We start from the raw sequence: 14,684 nt of genomic DNA, 5'->3' as shown, positions 1-14,684 counted from the left end.
TGCTCAAAAACAGCTCCATGAATCACTGTAGACACTGAAGGTAAAATGTATATGCTTCAGAAGGGATGTGGGTGATATCACAAACCCATCTCACAATGCTTTTTGACATCAATTTAGCCACCCATGGTGTTCCCAGCATAATGCGATTTGCAGTGAAGGTACACAACACTGCACCAGTACTGGACAAACAGAACAGGTGACTGTTAATATGGTAACAGGTCTAGTGAGGCAAAAACAGGGGTATCTTGTTATCAAGTCCTTTTATAAAATAGTATCCCATGTGAGAAAAAAAGAGAAACCTTTGAGGCAGAGAACATGGAACTTTGACAAACATTACACTACAATCACTGTAGTACAATAGATATCCTGCAATCAACCTTAAAGCAGCGTGTGATAACAAACAATAAACATGAATATATCGATATGACTAACCATATGATTAAATCTATATATGTATCTGTGTATATGTATACACTCACAGCTTTCTCTGCTGATAGTGAGAGACAAAACACTTTGCGAGCTGTGCCACAGTTAGGCATGAATTCTAATTTGCCTTGACACATCGAAAAACTGAACAGTGTTACTTTGACATATCCAAACATACTGCTCCCTGAAGCTCCATTTACCTGAGGCCCCCAGGATTTTTGGAGTGGGTGAGGATGCTTGGCCAGGATAAGGTTCACTGAAAGCATGTTTTCAGGTGCTCAACTCGGTGAGCTCCCCAGCAGGGCCTCTACCACGAGGCTGTCATTTGTCCATTGTTGGATGGATTGCTGCTACCTGAAGGGCCCTTGATGAATGGCCCAAGGATTGTTTAGAGTAGCCCCTGTCCCTCAGTGCACCTTGCTTATGGCTTTGTGTTACTGATGGTTTCTGAATATATCTGAACATGCTAAAACCCACTGCACCCCCACACCCTCTGCTTTAGGCAGGAGAAGCTGCTGACAATTTTGTAGCAGCTGTAAAAACAAGTTTTAATTATCACTTCCTCTAGGAATTTTCTAATTAAAGTAAGGTTTGTTTTCCTTGCCATTTAAACCCTCAACTTTTTTACTCTGTGTTGGTCAGCAGTATATGCTGTTTTGCAATCACCTGATTTCAAAATGAAAATGATGCTGATATTCCACAACAACAACAAGAACAACAACAACAACTGCGAAAAGAATTGTTGTGAAACAACAACAACAACAATGACAACAACAATAACGACAACAACAACAACGACCATGAAAAATTGTGTGAAGATTAGAATACCGAAAAGGCACAGCTTTGACATCAAATTTTTCAAGTCAGCTTGAGAAAGACCATTCCTAAGCAATCCGCAAGCACAAGGGAACGAATCTTGAAACAGTTGTGGAACAAAAGGTGATGTGGAGAGTCTGTCGCTTTTAGGGCTTGGTCAATACAGAAAGGGGGCCCACCCCAGGCTCCTTCTATAGACACACGCTTCACAGTCCCCCTCACCCAAGGAGCCCTGAAAACAACTAGAGCGAGAGAGAAAAGAGAGAAGAAAAAGAAGAAAAACCAGGGGCCACTGTAGAAATCTTGGACACAAAACTCCTTTTCAAAAGACACACAGGCATTTGAATAATTAAATGACATTCGTCAAGCTTCAAAAAGCCCTTGGGCAAACCGCCTTGGGTCCAGTCCTTGATGTAGCTCATTAGCTGGCGAAATGACTGCTGATGGGCTCCCTCCCCTCCTTAAGACCCACAGCCCTCTCCCCTCCCATTCCTTCAAACTGAGAATAATGGGTTTTAAAGGCTCATTCAAGGAAGAGCGATTTAGCATGCACCTTGTGTACATAGCCATTTCAGGCAGCACCGCTTCCCACTGCCATTTCAATGCGTCCAGTGCATCAAGTTGACACAAAAGTCCTGCTTAGATGTTCTACTGGTGAAATGCTGCACTAGGGCCATCTGTTATGCCAAGATGTTCCTCGCGCAGAATGAGCCTTTAAGTGAGGTGCTTTTAGACTGACTTCCTCACAATCATTTTAACTGGTATGAAAGAAGAAAAGAGGGGCAGCATACAAAACCTCCTCTCGCTCTTCTTTCCTTCTCTGCCAATTAAGCATTCTGGCAGGAGATCAGAGGATTGGGAGAGGGTGCCCAAAATGCCAGGACTGCCAAACAATGGCATATGTATCACCGTGCCTGGCCACAGGCTTCTAGATTTCAACGCTAATGCCAAAACCTTCGCAAGAACTTGTCACCAAGTCAAAGCCGCTGCCTGAATTGACAGAACTAAGCTGTTGAGTAAGAAAAGCTGCATACTGCAGAATGGGCTGAACTGAGACAACGAGATTGTGTGCCCAGACGCGCGCGCGCACACACACACACACAAACTACTAACATTAACTTGGGTACTGAAATTATGATAGTAAAACAACAGGCAGGAGGTAGTGTGTGTTTGTTTTTCTGAAGTCTTTGGCATTTTAGCGCTATGAAAATGTTAAGATATTGTAAGTTATTATAATAAGTTATTAGATTTTATAAGTGGAACTTTTCTATAACAACTGTAAATCACCTTCTGTACGGTACAGAGAATTGGGCAGGGGTGAAAACTCTCAAAATGAATCTAATAACCAGCTTGACAACACAAGAGGAGGGAGATTAAACACACACTGTGTAGTCAGTCAGAAAATAATCATTTTGATAAGAGATGTTATATAACTGCATCAAAGGTAAAAGTAAGGGCGCAAGCCAAACACGTCCTTAGGAACACTGTGAGGGCAACGTCCTTTCAGAGTGCCAATATTTGATATGGAAATATCTAGAAATGTGAGCCACTTGTCCAAGGCACAGAGAATGTGTATGCAACAATGCTGTTTATAATTACTCAGATGTTATTGTATTTTGCTATTTCTATAACCATGCTAGTTACGGGGTTATTGTGAAATATGATGGCATTTTGACCCTTTTCTCTCTCTAAAAAAAACCCCAGATACTAAGAGATTGCCTTACTCTACCGTATTGTGCTTTACTTTGTTATGCATTCAAAGCATATTGCATGGTACACTGATAAAAATAACCAAGTAACTAAAGTATTGGAATAAATGTTTGCATAACTACCTCATGAAAGGCCCTGCTGTTTATTATTATACTGTATTCAAAATTACTGAAACCATGACGAAAAATAGACAATGAAATAATAAAAGGAGGAAACAAATAAACAAACCAAAAAAAAACCTGTTGTAGTTGCCAATTTAGTTTGGCTAGTCGAGTACAGAAGTATGGGAGTATGAGAAGTATATGTAGGGAGAATAAACATATCTTTCCAACATAAGATTAAAAGTGGACTTGAAAATGATGTCTGGCTTTTACAGTTTGCTTTTGCACAATGATCCTTTCAAGCTTAGTTTGAATCAGTGCTGCCACAGGAATCTTTTTACAATGGGTTTTATGGAGGAAAATAATTGAGCAAGAGAAACAGTCGAACCCACAGTAAACAGGACCCACAAAATGGATGAAATGAAGCAAAACAATGAGGCCTGAATCGTCTGCTCACATGCTCCCAGACACAATCCTACTAGGGCTTCAGAAATTTCTTTGAAAGCGTCTTGAAATCTTGAGTGCATTAACCACATTCTGCACTCCTTCCACCTGTGGATCAAACGGAATCAAGATGTACTGTACACCTGCTGCTGATCCTTTTCTCCTCTGTCAGACACCTGGTCGCCCCTCACAGGACTCACATATGCTCTTGAGTGGTCTGCTCATCTTTCTGAGAGGTGAAACCTGTCCAAATTCATGATCACGTAGAGAGAGAAAGAAAAAGAGAGAGGGGGAGAGAGAGTGAGAGAGAAGAGAAGGACACAGGTAGATAGTGAGAAAGATAAGTGGCTATCCAACCCTCTTGATAGTGACATCTTTGCTGAACAAAGAGAGGGGTAGCAGACTGATTCGGTTTCCCCTCAAAGAACAGAGACGCTCATCTGGGTGCACTCCAGATTCATCTGCCCCATAGGAACTGTGTCTCATTCAGGGAGGAAAGAATGTTTTTTGGGGGAGGGGTGTGTGTGTGTGGGGGGTGTGGGGGGGGGGGGGGGGGGGGGGTAAAAGGGTTGGTAAGCCTGCAGGGTGCAGAAAGCCTGCAGGCTGCTAATTCTGCAAACGAGCTCCCACCAGCCTCCCACCAGTTGATTATTCATTATCCATAGTGAAAAAAAGAAAGATGCAACGCGCCAGTGGCATTACGGCACGCATTAGAACAACAAACAGCACCCCTCTTCCCGAATATGGACTGCTGTCTGATTCGGGGAAGAGGGAAAGCAACGTTTACAAAAATCAGCCTGGCTCCGTTTTTCCAGAGTCAAACTCTAAATGAGCGCATTCAGCGCTATTAACCGCAGGCGATGACAGCCAATGGAGAGGCAGCACTAAAGGGGCTCACTGGCTGAGTGCACTGGAAGCCTGCTGAAATCCCAATTGCAGCTCAGACCTCTTCGTAGGTGAGCTGGTTTGTGTTTTTAGCTGCAAAAAAAATCCAAGCTTACAGTTACTGTGAGGGTTCAGGCAGGAAGCTCAAGAGCTAATATGGACTAAACGCTCTAAATAAATCCTGTGTGGTCTTAGCACAGTCCGATGACAAACTGGTTCCCTGGACGGCATGGTCTGAGAGGAAAAAAAACGGAAAACAAAACAACCTTACCTTCAATAAAAAGCATCTGTTCCGTTGGGTGAACTCGGGGTAAAGTGCACTACTAGCAAAGAGCTCTGCACCACCTTCAAAGCGTATGTTCATGCCTTTGGTGTTAAAATAGCTTTACGTGGAAAATGAAGCCGTGGACGTTACAACTGACAAAATCATTCAAGTTGCGGTTACCAAACAGCAGCTCTTCCCACTGCAACCTTCTGTTCAATGTGACTCCAAAAACCCTTTCTGGTCCTGGGCAGAGAATATTAAAACATAATTCTAATAAATGACGAGGAAACAACATATGAGTCATGATCTTGATATCACCAATTTTAACAAGTAGATCTTCATTCCTCAGATACTTTGCTGTCATTAGCTTTGTGAGAGTGGAAATCAAACATGAACTGGATGCCAGTGCTAAATTATGCTTATGCAAATACAGTTCTGATCCATCATGCACACAGTGGAAAACCATACAGTGCTTGCAGAGTCAGGGGTCTCTACACTTCCAGCTCTATTTCTTCATAAGTGATGAAAGAGATTAAAGAAAAAGCACTTTCTCTCTCTCTCTCTCTCTCTCTCTCTCTCTCTCTCTCTCACACACACACACATACACACACAAATCTTTGCACTGTTTCTTTTCTCTTAAACCACTTCATTCAAACAGTGTGTGTGATGTGCTAAACATGTCATTCCTTTCACATTCCTCAATCTCCCTCACTAGCCTTCATCTGAGTGACATGAAAGCCTGAGGGTGCTAATTACTTTAGCTGGGGCCATAGTAAAATTAGTTTATGTTCCACATCAAAGCAAATTAGGCAGAAGATGGCTGATTCCTGGCAACTATGGAAAAAGGGAGAGTGAACATTCAGTGGAGGTCTACTTTTTTACTCTTGGAAACTGAGCCTGAGTCAAACGTGCAGTAATTTCCCACGGCCTCCAATTTACAGCTATGACTGTTGTAAAAAAAAAAAAAAAATTAAAAAAGATAAAAAAAAAAAAAAATAGTAAATTGCACCTTCAATCAGCGCTTCACTGAACATTTCAAACATGGCTATCTCTGTCACATCTGCATCAAGAGATACTCGTTCTTAATTGCATATCTTAGGAGGGGAAAAGTTGTCAGATTTAACTCTTTTTTTTTTTACTCTCCTTTGATGATTTGTTGCTATTTCAAAGCTTTTTTTTCCATGTGTTGCATGCTGGCACAACAGTTTCATTACAACAAAAAGACATCACATCAAGATAGAAACAACTGATTAGATCAACACCTTTATCAGGTGTGGCTTTCTACTGCCTCAGCTGGCCAACCCCTCGGGAGTTCTCACTCATCATGTAAAGAATAAACAGCATATCTTCCGTCAATCACAAGGTGGCACACATAAATATTGTGCAAACATAAAAAAAATCCAAATGATTCAGAGATAAGGAAAACATTATAAAAGGCTGCACAAACTGCATTGAAAAGAAAATATATATCACATGCATTTAGGCCTGGGAACTGTGGCCAACCCTCCTACACAAGGCAATAATTTCTCTTTAGCCTGCTGTTCTCAGCAAGCTTCGAGGACATTGATTTTATGACATGTCCATAAGTACTTATGTAATGTGTGAGGACAAATGGAACAAACTCAACTGCAAATGGAACGAACGATCTCAATACTTCAAAAATATTTTTAAGAGGGCCAATTTCAGCTGGTTGTAACGTGACCTATTTATATGCTTGAATCAGACAGAACCACACAGCAGAATGATCCTTTCAGGCTAAATAAAGTTGTTAAAATAAATAATGAGACGACACATCTCATCTTAGCCCTGGGCACATCCAGAGAACTTTTTGGGTTTAATGTGCACTTGATCATAGGAGTCAAATGGATCCATGTGTGATGAACCATCAGAACAAAAAAAAATTAAATCTCAAACTGATATTGTTTTCTTTTTTTCTGTGGAATTTCCTCAAGATTGAAAGCTAATGAGGAGGTGCAAACACAGCAAACACAAAAAAAGCTAAGAAACATAACCTTTGATCATGATCCAGACTGTGGAGAGACAGAAATAAAACAAGTAGGGGAAAAAGAGCATTTGTTTATTGAAAGCAGTAGGGTTCTGTACAGTTTGTCTCTGACTAAGCCTAACTCTATTGAACAAGTGTATACAGTGTCAGAATTATGTTCCCAGACCTTTAAAAAAACTACTAAGGGATTTTGCAGTGAAGAGCAGGTTTATTTTGCAATTTAATAAGAGCTGGGCAGGTTTTTCAGGTTCACAAAAAACACTTCTTTGCTGAACCTTGGCGGGGAGCTATGCCACACACATGATGATGATGATGATGATGATGATGGAGGAGGAGGAGAAGGAGGAGGAGGAGGAGGAGGAGGAGAAGGAGAAGGAGAAGGAGAAGGAGGAGGAGGAGAAGAAGAAGAAGAAGAAGAAAAAGAACAAGAACAAGAGGAAGAAGAAAGGATCAGAGACACAGAGCCCTGCATTGACATGAAATCTCAGCTCAGTCCTGACAAATAGAGTTAAGCATGTGAGGCAGGAGCAGCAGGCATGAGGCAGGCCAGAGGGGGGTATGTGAATTTGCGAATTGTGAGCTCATGATGACATGCCAGGTTCTGAGTCCTGCCAACTCAGGAGGGACAGTGAAGAGAAGCACAGGGGCGAGCGTTTCTCTTGCCTAATTAATCCTACAAACTTCTGTGCCGACCCACTGTGAGACGTCCAAAACTGTAAAGTAAACCAGGGCTGGTCTGGCAATGCTCCAGGGGTACAGGGCAAACATTATCAATGGATCAATGGTGAAAGCGGCCACATTCACCTGCAAGGCAAAAGCCTCTGCTTCCCCTAGAAGTATTAGGCCTACATTCACTACAAAATCAATGCAGCGTACTATATATCAAAGAGATATAGCACGTTCTCTCAAGATAAATCAGGCTAAATCAACTATCAGGTATTTGCTTGGGTTTTCAGAAATACTCTGTTGGGGACTTTTTGTTCTCCACCCTCCCTCAGCTCAGCATGGGTTTGGGATTTGCGCATTCTGAAACAGAGGCTAGTCTCTTGATTCATGAATAGAGTGCTACATTTTACCCACGCACATGTGAATAACATCCCTAATCCCTACTGGGAAAGCTACAAGCAAAGCGATCAGTGAAGCTCAAAGATAAACTTCAGAGTAGGAGTGTCAATTAGACTAAATGATTCTTGAGTGACGTGATCTGGAGGAGCCACAGAAGCATCAGCATGCAAACCATTAAAGAAGAAGAAGAAGAAGAAGGAGAAGTACTTTGTCACACACACACTGAGCAGTGAGCAGTGAAATGCACCCTCTGCATTTAACCCATCCCAACACTAGTGAGCACACACACACACACACACTATGAGCTAGGAGCAGTGGGCAGCTGCCGCCGCCCAGGGACCAACTCCAGGTCCTCTTGCCAGTGTCTTGGTCATGGTCACTGACAGGAGTACTAATCCTGGCATGCATGTCTTTGTGGTGGGAGGAAGCCAGAGCACCCGGAGGAAACCCACGCAAACACGGGGAGAACATGCGAACTCCACACAGAAAGGACCTGGGACAGCCGGGATTCGAACCTGGGGCCTTCTTGCTGTGAGGCAGCAGTGCTAACTACTGAGCTTCACCTCCATCATCACACACACAGAGTAAACTTCATCATACATTATCTCCACCACTTTCAATCAGTTCATGTCAGAGCAACCCCTACATGCAAAAAAGAATGGGGTGTAATACATGTAAACGTACTTTCTTCAAACTGTCAGTGCGGCAGTAAGACACAGAGGTAAATTTTTTGCCAACCACATTAGCATGGAACATTTCAATCATCAGGCTGTTTGCAATACAAACACACTCCATTTCACGGGTGATGAAAAAAAACCTCCTCCTTTCTCCCTTCATTTGAAGAGATGTGATCTATCTGTGATTAAAGACATACACTTGGAACTGTAGGGGCAAGAAAATGCTTTAATCTTGAAGTGTGCGACAGCGAAACCTGAACAGCTGAAGCCCCGGTGTCTACAGAGGCCCCATTCATAATCACATCTTCAATCTTATGCTTATAATACACTTAAAAAAAAATTCCAATGAGCTTACACCTGGAGGTTTTAAGGTTATGACAAACATCAACCCAAACCCACCACTCCCACCCTGCCATTTTGCCCCTCGTACCCGCACCCCTATATTGCTTGATCTAAGATGTGCAGAAATGGGTAACTTTCGGCCTTTCACAGATGTGATACTCCATGTTCACCACTTCCATCCCTGATTACAGTCAGGGAACTTGTTCTATGCCTTGATTAGGAATCTTAACCATAACAATGAATGAGTGTTTTGGCTTTTATTTGGTTCAATCAACCTATGTTACAAGCTGAGCCCAGTTACCATATATATAGTGTTAGGAAGAGGCCTGAAGGTGGTCCTACTGCACTGTAGTCCATAAGGAACACAGCACCACGAAAATGAGAGAACTTCTGGATTTTCTTTTTAACATGAAAAAGGGAGATTTCTCTACCGTGTGTCATCATCTCATTAGTGTCTTTGAGTGGTATAAAAAAGAATGAAGAAATTAAAGTCAAACCAGTTTTATAGTAAGATGTGGGATGCACAGAACGTCACTTAGTCTTGCTTAGGAATTTGAGGAATATAACACACCAGTATGACACTCATGATACCCTTCCAACATGAAAAATGCATGTGAGAGAAATAACTCCCTAGAAGTGTTTCAGTAGGTTCATTTAATTGTCCTGTGGTGTTTTGGGATGCATACTGCCCCAGTATCATCCATATTACATTTGAGCGGTCCAAGTGCTTGTAACCTGTCACCACTCTAAGCCGCGGGGCCCAACAAATGTTACAAAGTGCTGATGACAAGGATCTCAGCACGTCTGACATGACTGCTCTGTACTCGTACTGAAAGCTTGGCTGACACTCCTGGCATCACAGTGTACTTAAGCATATGTGGAGAGAGAGAGCAAGAAAGAGAAACTTCTCTCATACGAATGCTCATAGAGCACATATCTTTTGATATTTTCAGAAGAGGTGCAAAGCAGATAAGTCTGCAATATGTTAACTGATGTCACATTTCCCTGACTTTCTCTGTCCTCATCATTCAAGCATAACTCCTTCAGTGCACTTCCCATTGGTTTGCAACTGCTAAATTTCTATACATCACATTGAATCTCCAAAGAGAATGGAGGAATAGGACGACTGGAGTATAGCAGGCGACAATGTGTTTGCTTTGTTCGGGACATAAAAAACATGGCAGGATATTTGAGACATTCCTTTTCTAAAAACATGTAGGAATGCAATATGTACCAGAGGTCATCACAGACATATGCATTAATAAATCAGAGACAGTATATGTTTCATATTCATGGCACTGGCTAACATCGTATTTTTTTCCTGCAGAGAAGGATTATTTAATTTCATGGTGATGAAATGGTTTACTTTCTACTTTTTAGTTTGCATAACAAGTTATTATAGTGTGTATGAATATTGCATCAACCATTCCACTTTACTATTACATGTGGACAATTAAGAGAGGGGGATAATCGTGCGCTAAGCTATATTTTTCCCTGCCTCAGTATCAACAGTCGTGACAGAAATTTCCAGCATGAGTAGACTGTGCTCAATCCATATCCGGGGAAGCAGCCAAATCTTATATGTCAAGAGAGTAAAAACAATCATAAACTGTGAAAATGCCGAGACTACAATGCTATCGTTTCCAAACAGAACTGTTAGGTGTTTGTAAACGTTGTTAATAAAGAGTGGCGGTATAAAGCTCACACATGTAACTTTGAGTGCAACACGTGAAAAGGTGTTGAGTGACAATATAATACGCGTTGGTTTGGTCAGCTGTGTATTCAGCCAGGATCTCAGACAGAACAGATCTGCTACAAAATACAAAAACAAGCTATCCTTTTTTAACGCCTGGCAAGAACTCTGCACCAAGGTGCGCAGGTGCTCGTTTTCTCACGTGGGCAAAGGCCAAAATGAGACTTACAGATAAGAGGTAAAGACGCTCAGGTTGGCTGGGATTGCTGTGAGCCCAAGGTCCGAGCAATCAACACGCTGAAGCATGCCGTCCTCCTCGCAGTGACAGCGGTCGGGGCAGTCGCTGGGACGAACCCCTGCCTTCGACAATGCCCCACACTCCACGACCACCACCATAAGTGCGACCAGAAGCTTGAATGCACACATCGTCTCCGGGGTCTTTTTCAATGGAGCGGCGTGAATTAACAAAGTTTCCCAGTTGTAGCGGCGTATCAGCGCAGAACGTAGTCAAAGTCTCTTTCCCAAAGATTGACGGCAAGTGTCGGTTTCCCGTTGTTTGCACGCATGGACAGTCTGGACAACGTGTGCCCCCAACCCTATTCTCTGACTTTCATCCCTAAATACCTCACAGTTTTAAACAGTCTCGCTTGTGCAGCGCCTTTCGTTGCGTGACGTCAGTCGATGCCATTCAAAACCAGTCAAAGTACCATGGAGCGCAGAGCGCACTCAAGACCCTCGGAGCGGCACAGTGCAGCACACGCTGTTATCGCTGTTAATACGCAAAATAACGAGGCAAAACTTGCAGATCGCATCCAGTTTGTGTGTTACATAAATTCTGCAGGTAATGTGTAGTGAACTGTTAATCTGCGTACGCCCCAGTTCACAGGAAACTTGAGGAAAAGCATAATGACCTCCAGAGAAAGTTTTTTTGTTGTTGTTGTTAATTGTGAATTGCAGGTTGTAAATTATTGACATCCGTCCTGCGGTCTAAATGTCGCCTTTTCGTCAGTGTGTAATATTACTGGATCTGTGTCTGTGTGAAGAATACAGAGGAAGCATTGTGCTGTCAATACTACACCATTGTTCTGTTTTAGTGAAACAGCCTTATTGCTTGTAAAATGAAATCGTTTAAGGTAATATGAGATAAGATTTTATCGCTACGAGAATGATGTAACCACCCAAGAGCACTGAAGCGTGAGCTAAAGTAATTCTGGAAAACACAACGTATGTAATAGCGGTACCTTTCAACAGATACAAATATCCCATTGTTTCCCCACCTTTTTACAATTTATCACGCGGAAGTAAAACGTCTTAAGTAATGTCCAAGTCCTACCCGCACAGGTACATGACACTGCCTCTGTCATATAGGCTACGCTGGTTTGAAGAGCAGGTGTTAATTCCTTGTTGGCTTGCGTCCATGTTATGTGGGGCTACTTTGTTGACCATAACACTTTTATATCAGTTTTCTCCATAACTGACCACCGTGTGAATATGGTCACCTCACCTAACCTGATATGCAACACTGTCATTTGAGAGCACTTGACAGGACTCACGGTCTGAACTTAAAATGGTGATTTTTAAGTCCTAACTTATACCTTAACCCTAAGCCTTGCCAAATGGATGTAGTCTATTTGTCCTCTTATACTCTGATTATGCATTTGGATAAAGGGTGCGTGTGTGCTCAGCAGTATTCAGTATTTTGTTTAGCTCATCCATCCTCTTCTTATGAATATTTAACAAAAGTCAGTAAATTGAAAATGGCATTTAAGATGATTTCACATATAGATATTATACAGACACTACTTGTAAATACTTGCCATGATTTCAGAGATTACAAGACAGAAATAGTTTGATTTAAAAAGTATTAGATTTTTTTATTTGCATAGCACATACAAAGGTCACACACAGAAATGTGCATACATGCCCTGTTGTGCTACTAGTATCTACCTTTCATTTCTGCGCAGTCATATCTGTAAATCTCACTGTCACGGTTATATGAATCTTAGTAGTTTCTTATCAGCCATTTCTGTGAAACAGAAGTGCAAAATTTCCACTTGCAGTTTTTATGTCTCCAGTAAGGTACACAACCCATATCAGTATATATGTTCAATAAAGCACATTTCTGAGGTTAGACCTTAGGTAGCTCCTGTCAGCTGCCAAACATAAACAAACAAGCATTGATTATTTTCCTTGTTCTGTGTAGACCAGGTAATGTTTAAAATCCATTTCAGGAGCTCTAGTCATCAGCATTTATGTTTACTTATTTTTGGGGGGGCTCCTGAAACAACCTTCTTTCCCTCTTCAGAATTCCTTTTACAGTAGTGTCAGTTTGGAGTGAAATATATCTAAATGTAAGTATGACACAGTCCTTAGCTACCTCTGTCTTTGAAAAGAGCCATGCCAAGTAGGGTATTGTACAGGGGATCCAGTTTGAAGTCTAAAAGACCTATCTCCAAACCCCCACTGATATTCCATAGCATAATCGCTATGCAAACTCACTGGCACCGTTGTTCACCGTTTGAATGGTTTATTGTAGCAAGAGTTCATTGTTGGCACAGATTGTGGATTTTTTCCCATTAACACATATTGATGTTGTTTTCCACTTGGAGGATTAAACTCTGCATTATCTCTAGAATGAGTTTCTCAGGATCAAAAGGAGGTCATATAATTACCCTCAGAGCACATGGAATTATACATTTCTTTCATTGGCCTGCTAAAATCCCTTTTGAAACAAAGTGCAGAATTGTACACAGCATTATTTCCTCCTGAAACGTAAAGCACCCCCCCCCCCCTCTTCTCACCCTGAACAGCAGCAGCTGCAGCTCTCTAAACCACGTTTAATCCACTGTGTGAGCGGGTTGGCTTGTGAGAGAGATTGGAGAGCTGACAGGCTACCTGGTGCTGTCACGCACACAGGGCAAAATATTATAATATTATAATGACAAAACAACAGAGTAAAATTAAGTCGTGAATTTTAACACATCAAAATTAATTTTGTGGTTGAGAAAAGAGTAGTAATGGAACTGTATGGAGTCTCCATGGAGTTAGATTTACAGAGGTCTTAAGAGACTTTTCAAAAAGAGAACTAAGTATTATAGTTATATTTTAACAGATAATATTATATTATTTAGTCATATATTTTATTGAAAGTCTGGGTCTGAGTATAACAAATATCACTGAAACAGTTATTCAACAAGTAAATAAATCACTATTGCATAAAACAGAGAAACGGTTAAAATTGTGTGTTAGGATTTTTTTATATAACAGTATTAAATGCGTGTAGACTCCACAGAAACAATAACATAGCTTTTATTTACCTTGACATGATTTCAAGTGAAATGTTGCAGCAAATTTGTACTTTGATTAGGTCAGTCATGTCTATTCTGAGTTACTTAACCTGATTCAATTAGGTCAGGATACTCTGTTTCTAGGAAAATAGTGCATGGTGAACAGAAAAGCAATCACTCATGAACTAAACTGAATGATTCATCAGGAAACATTTTACCATCCAGGCTGAAAGCATGCATCAGATGAACATGTACTCCAATCTAACTGACTATTGGATAATGAAGTGAACCTGTGTAGCACACTAAAGCAAATACACTTGAGAACTTTCAACTCGTTGACAGGAGTCGTTTGGCTCTGTACAATCAAATGTGATTGCAAAGGGGCAAAAAGGACATTAAGAGACAAAAGCACTGAAATCTGACCATGTAAAGCTTGAGCTCTAAGCCCTGATTAATGCTGAAGGCTGGCCGACTCACTCAGCCCTCCTCAGGATTTTTAACTCTTAAGGTCTTGTGCTGAGGAGAAAACACAAGCCTTTTCATTCAAATCAGCTCAGGTCTCCTGTGCTGCTATTCCATCCAACACCATTCTAATCTAAACCATTTAACCACAAACACAATTCTACAGCATGTGTTGATGCTGGCAGGTTACTGCAGGGAGTGTCTCAATCCTCATTTGTTCAGCCACTGGAGGGACTCACCCCTAGTGGTGAGGGATGGTATAGCTCAACCACTTCACATCCCTTTTCATTTTAATTTGACAAAATTGTACGCACTGTCAGCACGGGGAATGCAGAACTTCTTTATTTGCTATTCTTGAAACGGTAAAAAAATAATTTCTTCTATGCAGAACACTTTCGCAAATGTGCATTGAAGAGTATATCTGTTTATAATAGTTTACTGTTGACACTTTGTTTTATAAGGCTGAGGCTGTTGCAGCTGCACAGACCTGGTCTGGTTGTTATGCT

General features: G+C 41.4%; 1 protein-coding gene across 4 annotated transcripts in view; it reads right to left on the bottom strand.

The window, feature by feature from the left end:
* LOC115825408 (leucine-rich repeat-containing G-protein coupled receptor 5) overlaps positions 1 to 11,453 on the bottom strand; it is a 44,868-nt gene extending 33,415 nt beyond the window's left edge. For all 4 annotated transcript variants that reach the window (XM_030789242.1, XM_030789249.1, XM_030789256.1 and 1 more), the window contains exon 1: positions 10,659 to 11,453. In XM_030789242.1, coding sequence (XP_030645102.1) covers positions 10,659 to 10,855 — 197 coding nt within the window. In that variant the 5' untranslated portion in view covers positions 10,856 to 11,453. The remainder of the gene's footprint in view (positions 1 to 10,658) is intronic.
* Between the last annotated feature and the right edge of the window lie 3,231 nt (positions 11,454 to 14,684).

The sequence above is a fragment of the Chanos chanos genome, chromosome 1 (assembly GCF_902362185.1).
Source record: "Chanos chanos chromosome 1, fChaCha1.1, whole genome shotgun sequence".
NCBI classification, from domain to species: domain Eukaryota; kingdom Metazoa; phylum Chordata; class Actinopteri; order Gonorynchiformes; family Chanidae; genus Chanos; species Chanos chanos.
Note: the sequence above shows the minus strand (reverse complement) of the source record. Positions and strands in the feature narration are given on the sequence as shown.